Source organism: Adelges cooleyi, unplaced genomic scaffold, assembly GCF_023614345.1.
Source record: "Adelges cooleyi isolate 19-005CV unplaced genomic scaffold, UGA_ACOO_1.1 ACOO_flye_CR_arks_rails_tigmint_CR_PRNA_30, whole genome shotgun sequence".
NCBI classification, from domain to species: Eukaryota; Metazoa; Arthropoda; class Insecta; order Hemiptera; family Adelgidae; genus Adelges; species Adelges cooleyi.
Genome location: NW_026095971.1, coordinates 316,298 through 331,056, shown reverse-complemented (window position 1 = coordinate 331,056; position 14,759 = coordinate 316,298). Strand labels below are relative to the sequence as shown.

Below are 14,759 nucleotides of genomic sequence, written 5' to 3'. Positions count from 1 at the left end.
AACTCAGAAATAATTTGTACTGTTATAAACTCCTTCATTTGAATACTTAGGTAATTATTAATTGTCTCTATGGATCCAACTACGGTATTTTTGGACATTTTGTAAACAATTTTCCGCACTTTTAGCAACAAGTATGTAGGTACTATAATATATTAATGTAATAAATAAGGAACCTTTGTATTTGAGGCTTTCGACGCTTTTATCTAAAATACATTTTTTATTCTTTTTTTGATGTGAGTAGTCAACATAAGATGTGTCTAACGTCAAGATTTGAACATAGTTAATATTGTCACCTCTAATTTTAGTTAAACATTTTAAGGACCGTTATAATCATAATATTATTGGACATTTAGAACCGTATTATATTATTTGAATAATTTCGTTTGATGTGTTGTTTTAAATAGCTGTGTTGACTTGTAAAATAAAATGGCGTGTCAGACAACGCATTATATATAAAACTGAATTCGAAGACATTGATTAAATACGCATTTGGATTATATAAATATACTGTGTACAACTAAATAAAATGGCCAATAAAAAAATAAAACTATTAATTCATACATAATTGTAACAAAATTCCAACTGACCTACTTTTAATAACTTCATAAATAATCGAATTATAAATTAACCCACAAAACAAACTAATTAAATTCTACTAAAATATAGTTGATAATCAAACTACTCGTAAATTAGCCATCAGCATCAATAATAAAGCAAATCAAATTGAAAGATTTTTACTTTTTACAGATATAAAAAAATGATCCTAACTGAAACGCTTTTCATATGTAGAGTATAAACTATATAGTATATATATATAGTTATAGTAAAGAACAAAATATATAGTAAAGAATACGAGTCGCTTCATGCAAAAAGGGCGTTCGCCTACATTTTAGCGAAAATGCGATTATTACATATTCTTTATCATCGATTTATGTTAAAACGACTTTAGTCCTTTAATATAAACCATTGAAAACATACATCTAAAATATAAAAACCGTCTATCAATGTTTCTAATGTTGTGATAACTATGCTCAGACTTCTTCAAAAAAAAATCCACTAGAACTACAATAATTAAATGAAATGTCATGTAGGCAACCCGACCGTAAGGTAGTTTGCTTTTAATAAAGGTTCTTACTCTATCAAATAATTTTTATTTATTAATGCATAAGACAATTTAAAATAATAATTGTTAATATCAAAAATGTAAATTAATTATTCTTATATTTTACACAAATATATTTTTGATATTAAAGTATATTTGTTGTTTAAAAAGTTAGAAAAACTTGTTTTATGATACAAACAATTCGTTTTTATTTCGTAAGCCTATAAAATAAAAAAATTTAAGTATAATAATTACATCAAATCATTGATTTTTGTACAAAGGGTCCATGATACTTAAGTAATAAAATCAAGACAGGATATTTAAAAAAAAATAATTGTTATACAGCATTTAATTTTACTAGATATAATTTTTAACATTTTTATACTTTTTTGAAAAAAAACGTTTTTTAGTTTTACCAAATGTTTCACGACATAGACTTAGGGCTTTTTTTATATGAATCGATTCATATTATACGATTTGGTGAAACTATAAAGAACAAATATCGCATCCCATAAATATTAAAAAAGGAACGTGAGGGTAAATTTAACACGATATGACAAAAGGTGTCTCACATTATTATTGTTATGCAAATTTCTCAAAAACCGCGGAGACACTGTGTTAAAAAAGTGTATGCAACTTACACTATATTAACTTCCTGCAAAATTTGAACTCGAATTTTGAATAAAGCAGCGTTGTATATAAAATTGTCGCTGGTCTAGAAATTGCAGTGAAATATAGTACAACTGAAATTATAGCTTAAATTTTTGGAAAAAATTGTCTATACAAATCGTCTTTTAAAAAGAGGCAATGCGATTGTTAGTTAGAGAGAAAAATCTTAAAATTGAAGTATGATTATATTTAAAACTGAAGCGATAAAAACCAAAAGGGTTTGAGTGATTTACATAATATGTTTTTATTATTTTTATTAGGTATTTAAAAATATTTGTATAGAACAAACAATTGAACCATATGGATTAATGACTACGATGAAAAAATATACTTATTTGGCTCTTCTGTATGTATTATGTACATTTTTCAGTTTTTTCTACTTCAAATATGAATGTGTCTTACCTTTTCGATACGATAGTTGTGCGTTCACAGTAATAAGCCAAAGGGCAAATGCAAACCACACAAATCGTGTGCCATGTACCGCCATGGCGGCCAGGAATAGTCTTGTATTATATAGTGATAATTAAATATATTTTATTGTTGTTATCAGCTATCGTTTTGTTGTACGGCGAAAAATACTCTTTAACGGAATTCGTAAACTCGAAGGAGACTATCGTTTTTGTTTTTTTTTTTTTCAATAAATCCGTCGGCAAGAAGCGCACTACATCGCACCACTATTTGAAAAAAATAAAATTTGTTTAGTCGAATCTAACCGCGGTTACCGCGTGCGTTTAACCTTATGGTATTTACGGTATTCCAATCGGTTGTCAATGGGTTTTTGGTACGCAACTGTATCGCACGTGCCAGACCACTGCGAGTGAAGTACGAGCGCGTAGACTCGTGTCGGCGTCGGGTGCGAGTGCGCTTACCCAACGGCCGTTTTTCCCTTGTCAACTACACGCGTTGCGACCGCCGCATCGTCGGATCCGATCGGTCGCTGTCGGACAAGCGTTACGCGCGTTTCCACGACTGCCGTGCGTCGCCGTTGCTTCGACTCGTGCACTTAATTACTGCAGTTAATACAATTTCTGTTGTGAGATGTTATTAGGCAATGCGATACTCGACCTAACCAGAGAAACGATAACGATTGCGATTATGTGTTATGTTTTAAAAACTTAAACACCATAAGTTCTACTGTAAACGCTTAAAAAATAACGCTCTATTAGAATTCGGTTTTCGAAAATGTCTGGTTTTGGAAACAAAAAAAAATCGAATGTTGGAAAGTAAAAACGTTTAGGATTGTTTTGTTTATTTGTCTATCAGTTTAAAAAATAGAGTTTTTAACGTTACGACAAATTATGTTTAAAATACTTTGATACATTTTCGTGCATTACAATAATTGGTTTGTTCTGAAATTAACTATGAATGATATATTTTACAAGTACTAGTAAAATTGGCGTTCGGTGTAAAACGGCCAAATGACAATAATACAATATACTTTATTTCGGCTACTATAAGAATTCTAAACTCAAAATGATTAAAATATTAAACTTAGTTTTAAAACATAAATTCATAAATTAAGTGATAAACTTGATTTATAAATTATTAAAATTATAAAATCGTTAATAATTGATGTATGAATTCATTATTTATAATCCGTGAGCAATAATACAATTTAATTATTATTTTTTTTTTTAATGAAAAAATGTTATTGTTGCGATAAAGCTTTACTTCCTCGTAGACCGCAAACATTTTGATTTTCGAATCTCGGGATGGGAGTACCACCATACTATTATGTATTTTTTATCGAAAATAGAACAACATTGGCATTGGAAGCGAGTATGTGTTTTTTAAATTTATTGGTGATAATTGGCTTATTGAGTTTCATTTAGACTGGAATTTTATTTTTCACGTAATCTATTGAACGTAGAGATTTGAAATTTGCAAATCTTATTTAGTTGGCTGAGCTCGATAGTGTTGAAATTTCAGTTTTCTAGGTTACACATTTTAGAAGCTGTGAATATTTTTGCCGTTTCAGTCAACTTACCTCATACCTTTTGACCCTCATAAGAGTTTTGTTTTTATTAAGTTACCAAAGGTAAAATTATGGCAACCTACGTTCTTTTGGTTTTCTCGTGATGTCTAGTATAGGTAAAATTAATTTTATGTTGTATGCTAATGGTTGGTAGTGAGTTTAATATGTTTTCCTTTTTTATTGTTTACACATTTTTTTAAACGTTTTCTGTTCTTGTTTATGTTAACATTTTTAACTTGAGCATTAATATTATATTTAATCATTCAATAATAATAAAATGTGTTTATTTTCGACGTGGCCTGGATTTTCTAGGCAAGTTTGTATCATGTATGTATTTATTATCATAAAAATATTTCTATATTTTACCGTAATGACACAAACGTCTCGGATTTATCGAAATCCGAGACGTTTGTGTCACGCATCACAACGATATAAATTTATTATTTTTTTAGTGTATATACCATAGCGCCGTCTTTGGATCAGACCCAAAATGAAAAAAATTATAAATTATTATATTTTAAGAAATGAAGAATGATTATCATCGGGCGAATAAAATAGAGAGAGATACTGCAAAAATATTCTTAAATAGAATTACTCGGAGTCTGGGATATATATATATATATATATAGTTTTTTTTAATGTGAAATTGCATTTTATTTTTAATGTCTTAACCGTTTTGCCGACTTTGGAGCTTTCAACGATCTCCTAGTTAACCCAGTAAGAAGATTTCTCGGATTCTCTAGAACACATTAGCTAACAGCTGTTAGCTTACATCAGTATGACATCTGTTCGAAGAGTAGTAATAGTATTACATTAAAAATACAGAACTAAAGTTAAAATGCAATGTTAGTTTTGATGTACACTTTCGAAAAGTAAATCATGTAATTTGTTGATGTTGTAACCTTATAACTTTTGCATTCATTTATTTTATAGGCATTTCTTCTAAAGATAAAAAATCATAACTTATTAGTACACATGGCAAAGAACAGAAATATATATATATATATGTTAAATAACAAAATACACTTGTATTGTATTCTAATAAGTGACTAGTCTGTACGCTAGGATCGATTGTTTAATTTACTTTTATTAAACTAGTTGGATATCGGTCGGTTCTAAGTTATACGCAGAAACCAATACAACTAATTCCGACCCAAGGATAATCATTTAGGTGGGTGCGGATATTTATTAGCTTGAGCACATTGTGCAAAAACCATATGTAAATAGTAATTTTCTCGTAAATTATGTAATACATAATTTTTCGTTAAAAATAAAATGTTTAAATATTACCACAGGGGACCGATTAGATTGTTTTAGCCGATAGCTTTTTCCTCGATCCAAATATTAAACGATTTTTTTTTTACCTACCGTTGTAGATTAGGTACTTAAATTGAGGAAAAGATGACACACCCGTGTCGGTTCGTGGTCATGACTTCATTCACTGCGAATGGTACAATTCGTTTTTTCATACCTTATTAACTATTTTATTTTATTGTTTAAATGCCATCAATACATTCCTATTGGTTGTCGGCAATGTTATACATTGACTTTGTATCGAATTATTCAAGTTATTGTCTGATCGATGTTGTTTGTGTTAGAGATGTGTCATTAATGAAAAATAAAGTGTGTCCGAAATGAAGAACCGAAAAGAAGACATTTGTTAGCAAGGATGATTGGGATAGTGTTATTCATTTTTAAACTAAAATACAACTCAGAACGCACGAGTTGGGCAATTTTGCAAAATTTTAAGATATATAATAATAGAACGGTAAAACGTACATAATTACCATATGCTCTCATTTCAGAATAATGGCTAACGATGTTAGCTTTCGAAGAAATCAACGTCAACAGTGTTCGCGGACCACCAACGATCACGCGGCGATGGACGTTAATACTAATAATATTATTATGCTTGGACCTATGACTTTTGCAACAGATACGATGGATTTACCTAACCTAACAAAATATTTGTTCGAAAACCCGAGACGAATGCCATTTTAGCATTTTTTTTTTAGCGACGAACGGTATAATTATTGTAATAGTGTTTCTCGAACCGGCTGGTCAAATTTACAGGAAAATAATCTACAATATTATGATAACGTTAGTCAGCAAGTTCAAATTGCTGTACCGTATACGGTTTTTTTAATATTTATTGAATTCTAACGGCAAGATGGTAGTTTTTAGTGAGTTTCATTCACACTCAACACGTGCTAGCTGTTTGTAAACATTTTATTTCGAAAAAAATCACCGAAGCCGGTCGTCTCGGTGCACCGAAACGTAGAAAAAGGAAGTGTACCAGGATGCGGCAGCGGAGACGGAGGAGGAGAGAGGCAAAAAATCTGGATTGGCTATTATAATACGCCCACGCGCATATCACTACTATGTATGTATGTATGTATGTCTGCCCCGACAATTATTTTGGCCGTACATCAAGCTCAGCGCGTTCAACTATGATATTGCAACATATTCGACACACACACACACACACGGGCCTGACATTATATAATCGCTTCCGGCGAATATACACTGTGAAACTTGTAGTTTAAGCTTCAGTTTTAACATTTATAATCGCAGAAATTATGCTGAACGCGAACGGCGAACCCGTGGCCGCCACACACCGGGCTAACATTCGGAGAGGCTCAGGATTAATTAGCGAAACCCGTACGTTTTATAATGTGTACACGCGAACGTAGCTGAGTCTCATTAGTTATTATACCGCATAACCTTTATCGGTTCGATTCAATAATACAACAGGAGGATCGTCGCCGCTTACTGGGGGCGGCGAGTGCCCAAAAACCGCGCAGTCCCCGTGTCGAAATTTATTAATGTAATCCATACAAGTTAGTAAAATACACACAGTGGCCGGTGGACACGTTCACAAACTATATCCATAGGCATAATCCGGGCTATTGTTATCCCAGCTATCGTTTTGCCACCTGTTAAAGTTAGACAAACTAATTTTAGCTCATATGCCGCGCCGATCGGTATTGGTTTTTTTTATTGATCATAAACCGAACTTCAACAGTTATTTCGCTCCATCCATCTTTTAAAATCGAAAAAACACCCTTCAACTTGATGTATTTATCAACCTAAGTTCAAACAAATATTTTTAAAAGTAATTATTCAAAACTGATTATCGACCAGTCAAAATGTTCAGCAAATTATTTTTAATTTAGTAAGTTAATAAAATGTATAGCGTTATGGAAAATACTAATAATGTACAATAACATTAAAAAAAAGTTTTGAAAAAGAAAAAACTATCAAATCGTAATTTATTCCCGAAAAAAATAGTGTCTTCTTTAAATGGCATGTTAGGAAAATACACGGCTAGCAGTCGAAATGTTGAGAAACAGAATACTGTTCAAGTCGCATTTTCTGTTAGTGTGTTATTATTATTTCATATTTTATCGTTATGTTGCCAGCAAGTTATTATGGAAGTAGTGGGAGGTATGACGTGAAACATCCCTTACTTTTAATTCAATTTTACGGGCGGCATAAAGCATTTTTAAACGACGTGCAACCGACTAAGATTTAACGGTTTTAAGTTTTTTTTCCCGTCAGTAAACCCATTTAATTTGTCAACCCCAAAAGAACTACCACAGCTAAGTACATAAAACTGTGTGGTAATTTTGCAAATTACAAAACTGAGTGATTCGAAGCAACACAATCTACTTTGTCAATTTTCTATTGACATCCCCCTTCCGTCGTCAAACAATGTTTATAATGAAAAAAAAAAACAAGAGTATAAATACAAACAAGTATTTTTTACTAAAATATTCCATATTTTAAGCTACGAATTAGTCATATTCGTCATATTAGCCGAATGAGTTATTATTATTTTTTAATGATAAGATTTGGTTGATTAATAATCAATCTTTATAGCTTTGATTAAGTGGCCCTGTTATTATTATTACAATGAGTTTGGCTTTTTCAATACTGTTCCGTGGGTACTTGAGAAACAATTCGAACGGTATATATTTGTATGGATTCCATTCGAAATTGAATTTAAATTTTAAGAGTGCATTATATCTCAATTACTTGACATCAAAGTCCGCCTCGCAGTGGGATCGGCGATGGAGATATACTTCTGCATTTTTAAAGACTATAATTTGTCATACTTGTCAAACTAATGCGGTAATTATAACCAATTTAACACGCTTAAACTCGTCTTAGAAAAAGAAAGAAGATCTCTCTTGGACCACTACATATGATGTAACTTGTCCGAACCAGACATCATACGGGACTCTTAATTGTTATAGATCATTCGGCGAGTAATGGATAATAATATTGTCAGACAACTTCTCCTCTTCCTTTCTGAGTAGGTTGATATGGGAATCAAAGGCAGATGAAGAAAAAAAACGTATATTTACCACCAATACCGACTACTCTTACGCCAACTAAATTTGTTTTATATTAAATAGAGTCCGTTCATATTTTGTTAATAAAATGATTCCCTATACTACCACGAGTGTCATTTTTGTTCAAATGCAATCGGTCAGTACCCAAAAATAGTTTTAGATTATTGATTTGCTTTTGTCGACAAGCAGCGTGCAACTTTAACAAGGCAATTACGGTTTCCCAGGAATTTATTTCACTGGCGTTTGGCTAAGCCATAACATATAATTTATTTATCTATTTCCATGTACAACAAAACTTTTTCGAATAAGTAAGTCAAATTCTTTAAACAAAATAACATACAGATTTGTAATTACACTGACGCGTAAATTGTGATTTGTTTGCCTACTATATTTGTTGGTAATATTAAGTGTCACTTGTTTGAAAAATTGACACTATACAACAAGATCATTAAACTGAAAAAAAAAATTCACCGTCCACTTTTAATTTTTGCAAACAAGCATATGAGAATGTTCACTATAAAGTCTTACACAACGTTACATTGTTAAACATAAAATATGTATATTAGTTAAACACTATTGTTCTCTCAAATGTGGTCAAGTATTTACATTTTTAACTCGTTAAATAAAATGCAGCAAAATTCTGGTACCATCGGGTTGAAAGAATATTATTTAAGTAATGTACTAGTGATAATATAATTTTTTTAAAAAAACTCTTCAATATTAAATATGGTTAGTATTTAAAAAAATCTCTCATAAGTAATAAAGCGCCTTAATCGGTTGGCATTTATTTATAGAAATTTAAAGTTTTAATTTTAATAATGTCACAACTTATAAAACTCGTTTTGGACGTTTTTAAAATGTAACGGAACTACTTCTACTTAAAATCCATTTAAATACAAAAAAAAATACCTGACTTTTTCATTGAACTGCTGTATTTAAAAATAAAGCCATTACAATGAAATCGTAGCATAGTCGGGACGGAACATATTGAACATATTTGCATGACTGAAAGTAATATCACTTTTAAATAAACGCTTCAATGCGGATCAGTAGATAGTATGTATATTTAATAATATTAATAAAAGTCTAGTAAAATCTATAATTTTCATTTCTATAATAATTCCTCTAGACCTATGATATGTCCCTCCCAATATGTTCTGTCTCCACTATACCCCAATCCCACAGTACAGTTTTTTTTTGGTTTTACTATTATAAAGAAATAGTTTGTCTACAGATTTGTAAGAAAACCCTATCTGTTATAGATTCACTCTAGATCTACCTTTAGACTAATGTTCAGACCCTTAGTCTTAAAACTTCAATAAAAAAAGGGGAAAATAAAGAAAAAAATACTACCTCTTCTAGAGTAATCTTATTTTGTTTTGTCAATTTTTATCGATAACACTTTTTCTTAAGAATATGCCATAACAATTTGGAACTGTTTCGACTATTTTAAATATTATATATATATATACTATTTGCATATTTTTTTCATTTTAAGGGGAAAGAGTGAACTTTTAAAATGTTGGCCCAATAAAGTACCTGTCATACAACATAAGTGTAAAAACAGTACTTTTTCAGCTGCGCATTGAAACTAAAAATGAAGCGTTGGGGAAAATGTTTATAGATTCAATAAAATTCATATTATTGTTAAAATAATACTGGTATCCTCAGCTACATGTCGATGCTGACATACTTTCCAAAGCTTAAAATAAGTTGGGTCATTTTATGTGCCTGCATTAACGTTATGAAAAATTGACTGTGGACTTATGTCTATTATAACGTGGACCTGAATCCAAGAATAAGTGCAGCGTATGGGCTGGTTGACAAATAACGTCCATAAAATTACTATGAATCATTGTTTAAATACACTGGGACATTATGTATCGTATTTAAAACACAGCGAACGTGTTTAAAATTCAAAATCGTTTATCCAACAACCGACACGGTACTGTTACTGTTCGGTCGGATAGATTTTCTCTAGCTATTAGTCATAGTTTATTTATGATATTTACTGTTTAACCACTCGTTCCTGAAAAATAGTTTAAACGGACAATATACCGGGTGATTGGTTAACTATGGACCAGTCAATAACTTAGAAGATATTAGAATTTTTTTAATTATTTTTTTTTATAATTTTATTGTTACTAGTTGGGACAAATTTAGTATTTTTTTTTTAAACTATATCTCCGTACCTTATATGTTAAAATCTTATAAGCTTGAGTTTTTTTTAAATAGTAACGTATATATTTGAATAACTATTTGAGTTAAGTATAATTTGCTGAATATTTTGACTGGTCGATAACCAGTTATGGACAATTTGTTTTCAAGTTATTTAATTTTAAAAGTTATGACTGGAGGAGAAGGCGGTTGATAAAAACATCTCTAATCTCCACCCTTCCTCCCGACCTAAATTTTAAACTTGAATAACTTGAAAACTAATCATCCAAAACTGGTTATCGACCAGTTAAAATGTTCAGCAAATTTTTCTTAATTAAAAAGTTAATATAATGTATACGTTACCATTTAAAATTCTTGAGTTCATGCGGTTTTAACATATAAGGGATAGGGTTATATTTTTCAAAAATATATTAAATTTGTCCCAACAAATAACTATAAAATTACAAAAAAAAAATAATTAAACAAATTCTAATATCTTCTAAGTTATTGACCGGTCCATAGTTAACCCGGTATAGATAGTTCTTGGATCATTATTTTATACTCTAGTGAGATTAAAACAAACGTTTAGCGTGCCTGATCAACTTAAAAAAATAAATTATGTTTCTCAACATAAACAATTAAATCGCTATAATTTCTTATATGGTCGGATCGACCTCAATTCAACTAGTCCACGTAGTTTTCCATTATACGCAGCAATTTGTAAGCATTTCAAAAAACACAATATTTTATTCAATTATATAAAACAAGAATCGAAATGTGGGGTTGAAAATAAAATAATCGATTCACTCGTTAGAGATGTACAACGTTAATAATAAATATTCCAGCCGAATAGTCGACTAAAATCGACTTAATCATAAAGGCGTAACGTTAACGCATCTTCTAGCGGAGGCTTGTGAATACTTGGATGTACTCACATACACACAAGTATACAATCCTATGTTCACACAATACACGACCATGTAATACATATTATTTTATTATTGCAGCTTAGCCGTTGTGAGCAATATTTTATTAGACAGCGTCTAAGCGCGCCCTATCTACATTGTACAGTGTACAGAATGATAGTATATATATGTATATTATCATATAGTTGAGTGCATGACACCTACGTGGCTTATTGTCAATAATTTAATTCTCATAAGTATTCTGTATTATGTCTAACCGGCTAATAATAATTTAATAACATCGCGTCATTTCCAAACCGGTGTTTGTGTCTATTGGGTAAGGAATCACGGTCAGGCGAAATGGCGTTGGCGTGGATGACATCACAAGAATGGAGTTATGCTATTTTCCATGTTCGCTTTACACACAATACAAAACACACGCCACAGTGTACCGTATGATATCATACGGGCATGATTATTAACTTTAAAACAATATATATTATCTACACATATGGCCGATGGCTACCAGATGTGTTGATGTACCGAACGGGCCGAACTACCGCTACGTCCGCTGCCGCCCAAAAAGAAATACTGTTAAATATATTAGTTTACAAAACCGAAAGTAGTATGTTATTATAGTTTATAACTCTAAAAGCAAAATAAAAGCAAAAAAAAAAACCCGAAAAATAGATGATCGGCATCGATTAATGGATAATTATATGGTAGTCGTGGACCGAAGGGAGAGGCCGAGACGTACAAATATTTTGTATACATATATTTATATATATAAATTTAACTTTTGATTTGGCAAAGTTTTTTACAAAAAAAAAAAACAAAAAATATATTTATATACTTATTCAAGTATAGACCAGTTTTAATTGTAATATTAGCTGCGAAGCGTAGCTGAGAAGGTTTTGTTTTACAATGATGTGTTAATATATTTTTTTTTTTTTTATCTGGACTCACGATATCTTTTACACTTCTGAACCGATTTCTTAATTTAGTTACTCAACATATCAAAAATCGTACCTCAAAGGTACCTTACTTGCCCAAAACTTGAAAAGTTAACCCCTTTGCCTTCAAAATCGTAAAATCACCCAAAAAATGTACATATTTTTCAATTTAAAATTACCGTGCGTTATAACTTTTTTAAACATAGTCTAATTAATTCTACATTTGTATGGAATATATTTTAGATAAATCAAAAAAAGATAAAAAGCTTTTCTCCTAGTAAAAGGGGTAGAAACTTTTTCTTTATTTCTCTTTTTCCAGCATACTTTTAGGACTGAAGGCTTGAAAATTAGACTGGTGGTAGATTTAGTGAGGGGTTGTAACATATGAAGACCACAAGGCAAAAATGATGAAACCCACATGGTAGTCGAAAATTAGTTAAGGTTGGCAACACTTCACCAAGACTTTTCAGTAGAAACTAACTCCCGTGCAAAATAAATGGCTCCCTAGCCACAATCGGGCTGTCAAGTTTTGGACCACAAAACAAAAACCCAGACTGGAACTTTGAAAATCGATTTTCTCAAAAAATCTATTGTCAAATTTTTTTTTATTGAGGAAAACTCAAAAAAGGGGAAAATTATACTTTGACCGTAGTAAATTTCTAGGTAGCAATTGAATCAACAGTGAACAGGTTTCCTAAAAATAGTTACATTATATTATTAATTATACGATACAATATGGATAACAACGGCAACAAATTATTATACACAGACGACCAACGACTTTAAGTACATTAATTTCAACTTAAATTATTCATGGATAAATAGATTTTTAAAAAAATCAGTACTTGTTAGTGCAGTAATATTAATGCTCCGATTAAAAAAAAAATGGTACCAACATAAAATTAATACAACAAATATATCAATTTAAGGGTTTGTAGTTTGATATAAGCTTTTAACTGTAATTATTTTTTTGACAAGGATATGTCTTATGGCGGGGGGTCATTCAGAAAATGTAGATATGTTAAGTGTCACAGTGCTGACGTCATTAATATTACGTCATGGAGGAGGATTACGATGGGATATAATTGTTTTATCAATTGGATTCGTTTGTTGTTTGTATATTGTTTATATTCCTATTTTTTTAGGTTCGGTATAACCAGGACTTCGAGTTACTTCACCGGGGAAGTCGTGGTCGACGATTCTAAAGCTACTTAAGAGTAAAGATCCATCATTTGATATTACACGGTCATTATTAAAAAACGTCTCATTTTAAAAGTATTAAAAAAATGGCAGGCAAAACTCATCATCACATAAAATAGGCTCAGCAGTGGTGATTATCTTGTCCCTGGGGTTTATTGACTTTGGAGTTCGTCACGGCAATGCCGACGGTCACGATTATGTGTATAAGATATACCCACATTAGATTTAGCCAACAATACTCATCAAGAGTTAAGTATGAGGATTAAATAAATACGCGAGCCTTAAACTTTTACCGCCAAGCCCGTGTTACAAATCAACGGTTTGTCGTGTAAACACTGCAGCGAAATGCCGCCTCGGGGCACAATAAATGTCACTTTGTTTGTGCGCTTAGTGCACAGCCTACAAGAAGGAGCCATGGCCCTTCGTTGACAATCCAGTTTTTCCGGTATACAAACATGGGCGACTTTCGGCGCAGTGTTACTTTTCACTTCAAGACGAGAACCTCCGACGCCTCGAGGCCGGAAACGCGCGGCACAAGAAACAAGCTCGGCGAGTAATTCATTTAAGATATATGTAGTAAAAAAAAAAAAAACACTTACCAGAAGTCCGAGAACAACCCAACTCATCCGTCCGGTCCAAACAGTCTTCAACACCGTTGCACCGTCTCCAACTCAAAATGCACCTGCCACCGTCACATTGGAATTGGCCGGGTGCACATGCTAAAACATTACAAACGACGTTTGATTATGACAAACTTTGTTACAACGAAAAGCCTTGATTAGCTTCAAGGCTTAATTATATTGTTGTAATGTATGCATTGTATGTTTTAGAACGTTTAATTACAAAATGTAATGAAATTTAAACGCCATCCAATATTTTAGAAAACGGTTTAAAAATAAATCAAGTAATTCGCTCTAAATAAATGTCCACGCGGGTTTATGGTAAAGTCGTTATCCACTACGCTGAGGTGTCATTTTTTAAGGCTGTGAAATGGTCACCGCTTTACTCCTCCCCCCTTATCCTTTAAACACTTTAAAGTCACATCCCAAAAATTTGGGGAGTCAGCTTGGATTGTCTACATGACATATTTAAATAAAAAGGTACTTCTCTAAAGTAGACCTGGATCAAGAAACTTGCAGAACGATTGAGGAACCGTTAAGGAATTTCTCATTTCTGCATAAATAAGCTTAGAATTTCAACTACATGCTATTATTTAAAAAAAATTAAATCTTTTAGAAATTATAGATTCAACTAAATACCACTAGAATTTCCGGGGAACTTGAGTAAGTTTCGATAGTAATCACTATTTTCAATGTTATCTAGCCTCCAACATATTGGGATTCACCGTCAAAAATCCAATAAGACAGTGTGACAACTCGTTTTCCCATGCTTTGGATTATGTGAGTTTTGTGTTCAGCTTATTCCCTTTTAAATGGGTTA

General features: G+C 31.6%; 1 protein-coding gene across 8 annotated transcripts in view; it reads right to left on the bottom strand.

The window, feature by feature from the left end:
- Positions 1-14,759, bottom strand: part of LOC126838810 (basement membrane-specific heparan sulfate proteoglycan core protein-like) — a 141,385-nt gene that overhangs the window by 64,991 nt on the left and 61,635 nt on the right. For 6 of the 8 annotated variants that reach the window (XM_050573529.1, XM_050573532.1, XM_050573534.1 and 3 more), the window contains exon 8: positions 13,919-14,038. In XM_050573529.1, the coding sequence (XP_050429486.1) occupies positions 13,919-14,038 (120 nt within the window). Of the gene's footprint in view, positions 1-2,173; positions 2,647-13,918; positions 14,039-14,759 lie in introns of those variants that run through there. The other 2 variants (XM_050573535.1, XM_050573536.1) reach the window with 1 other exon arrangement.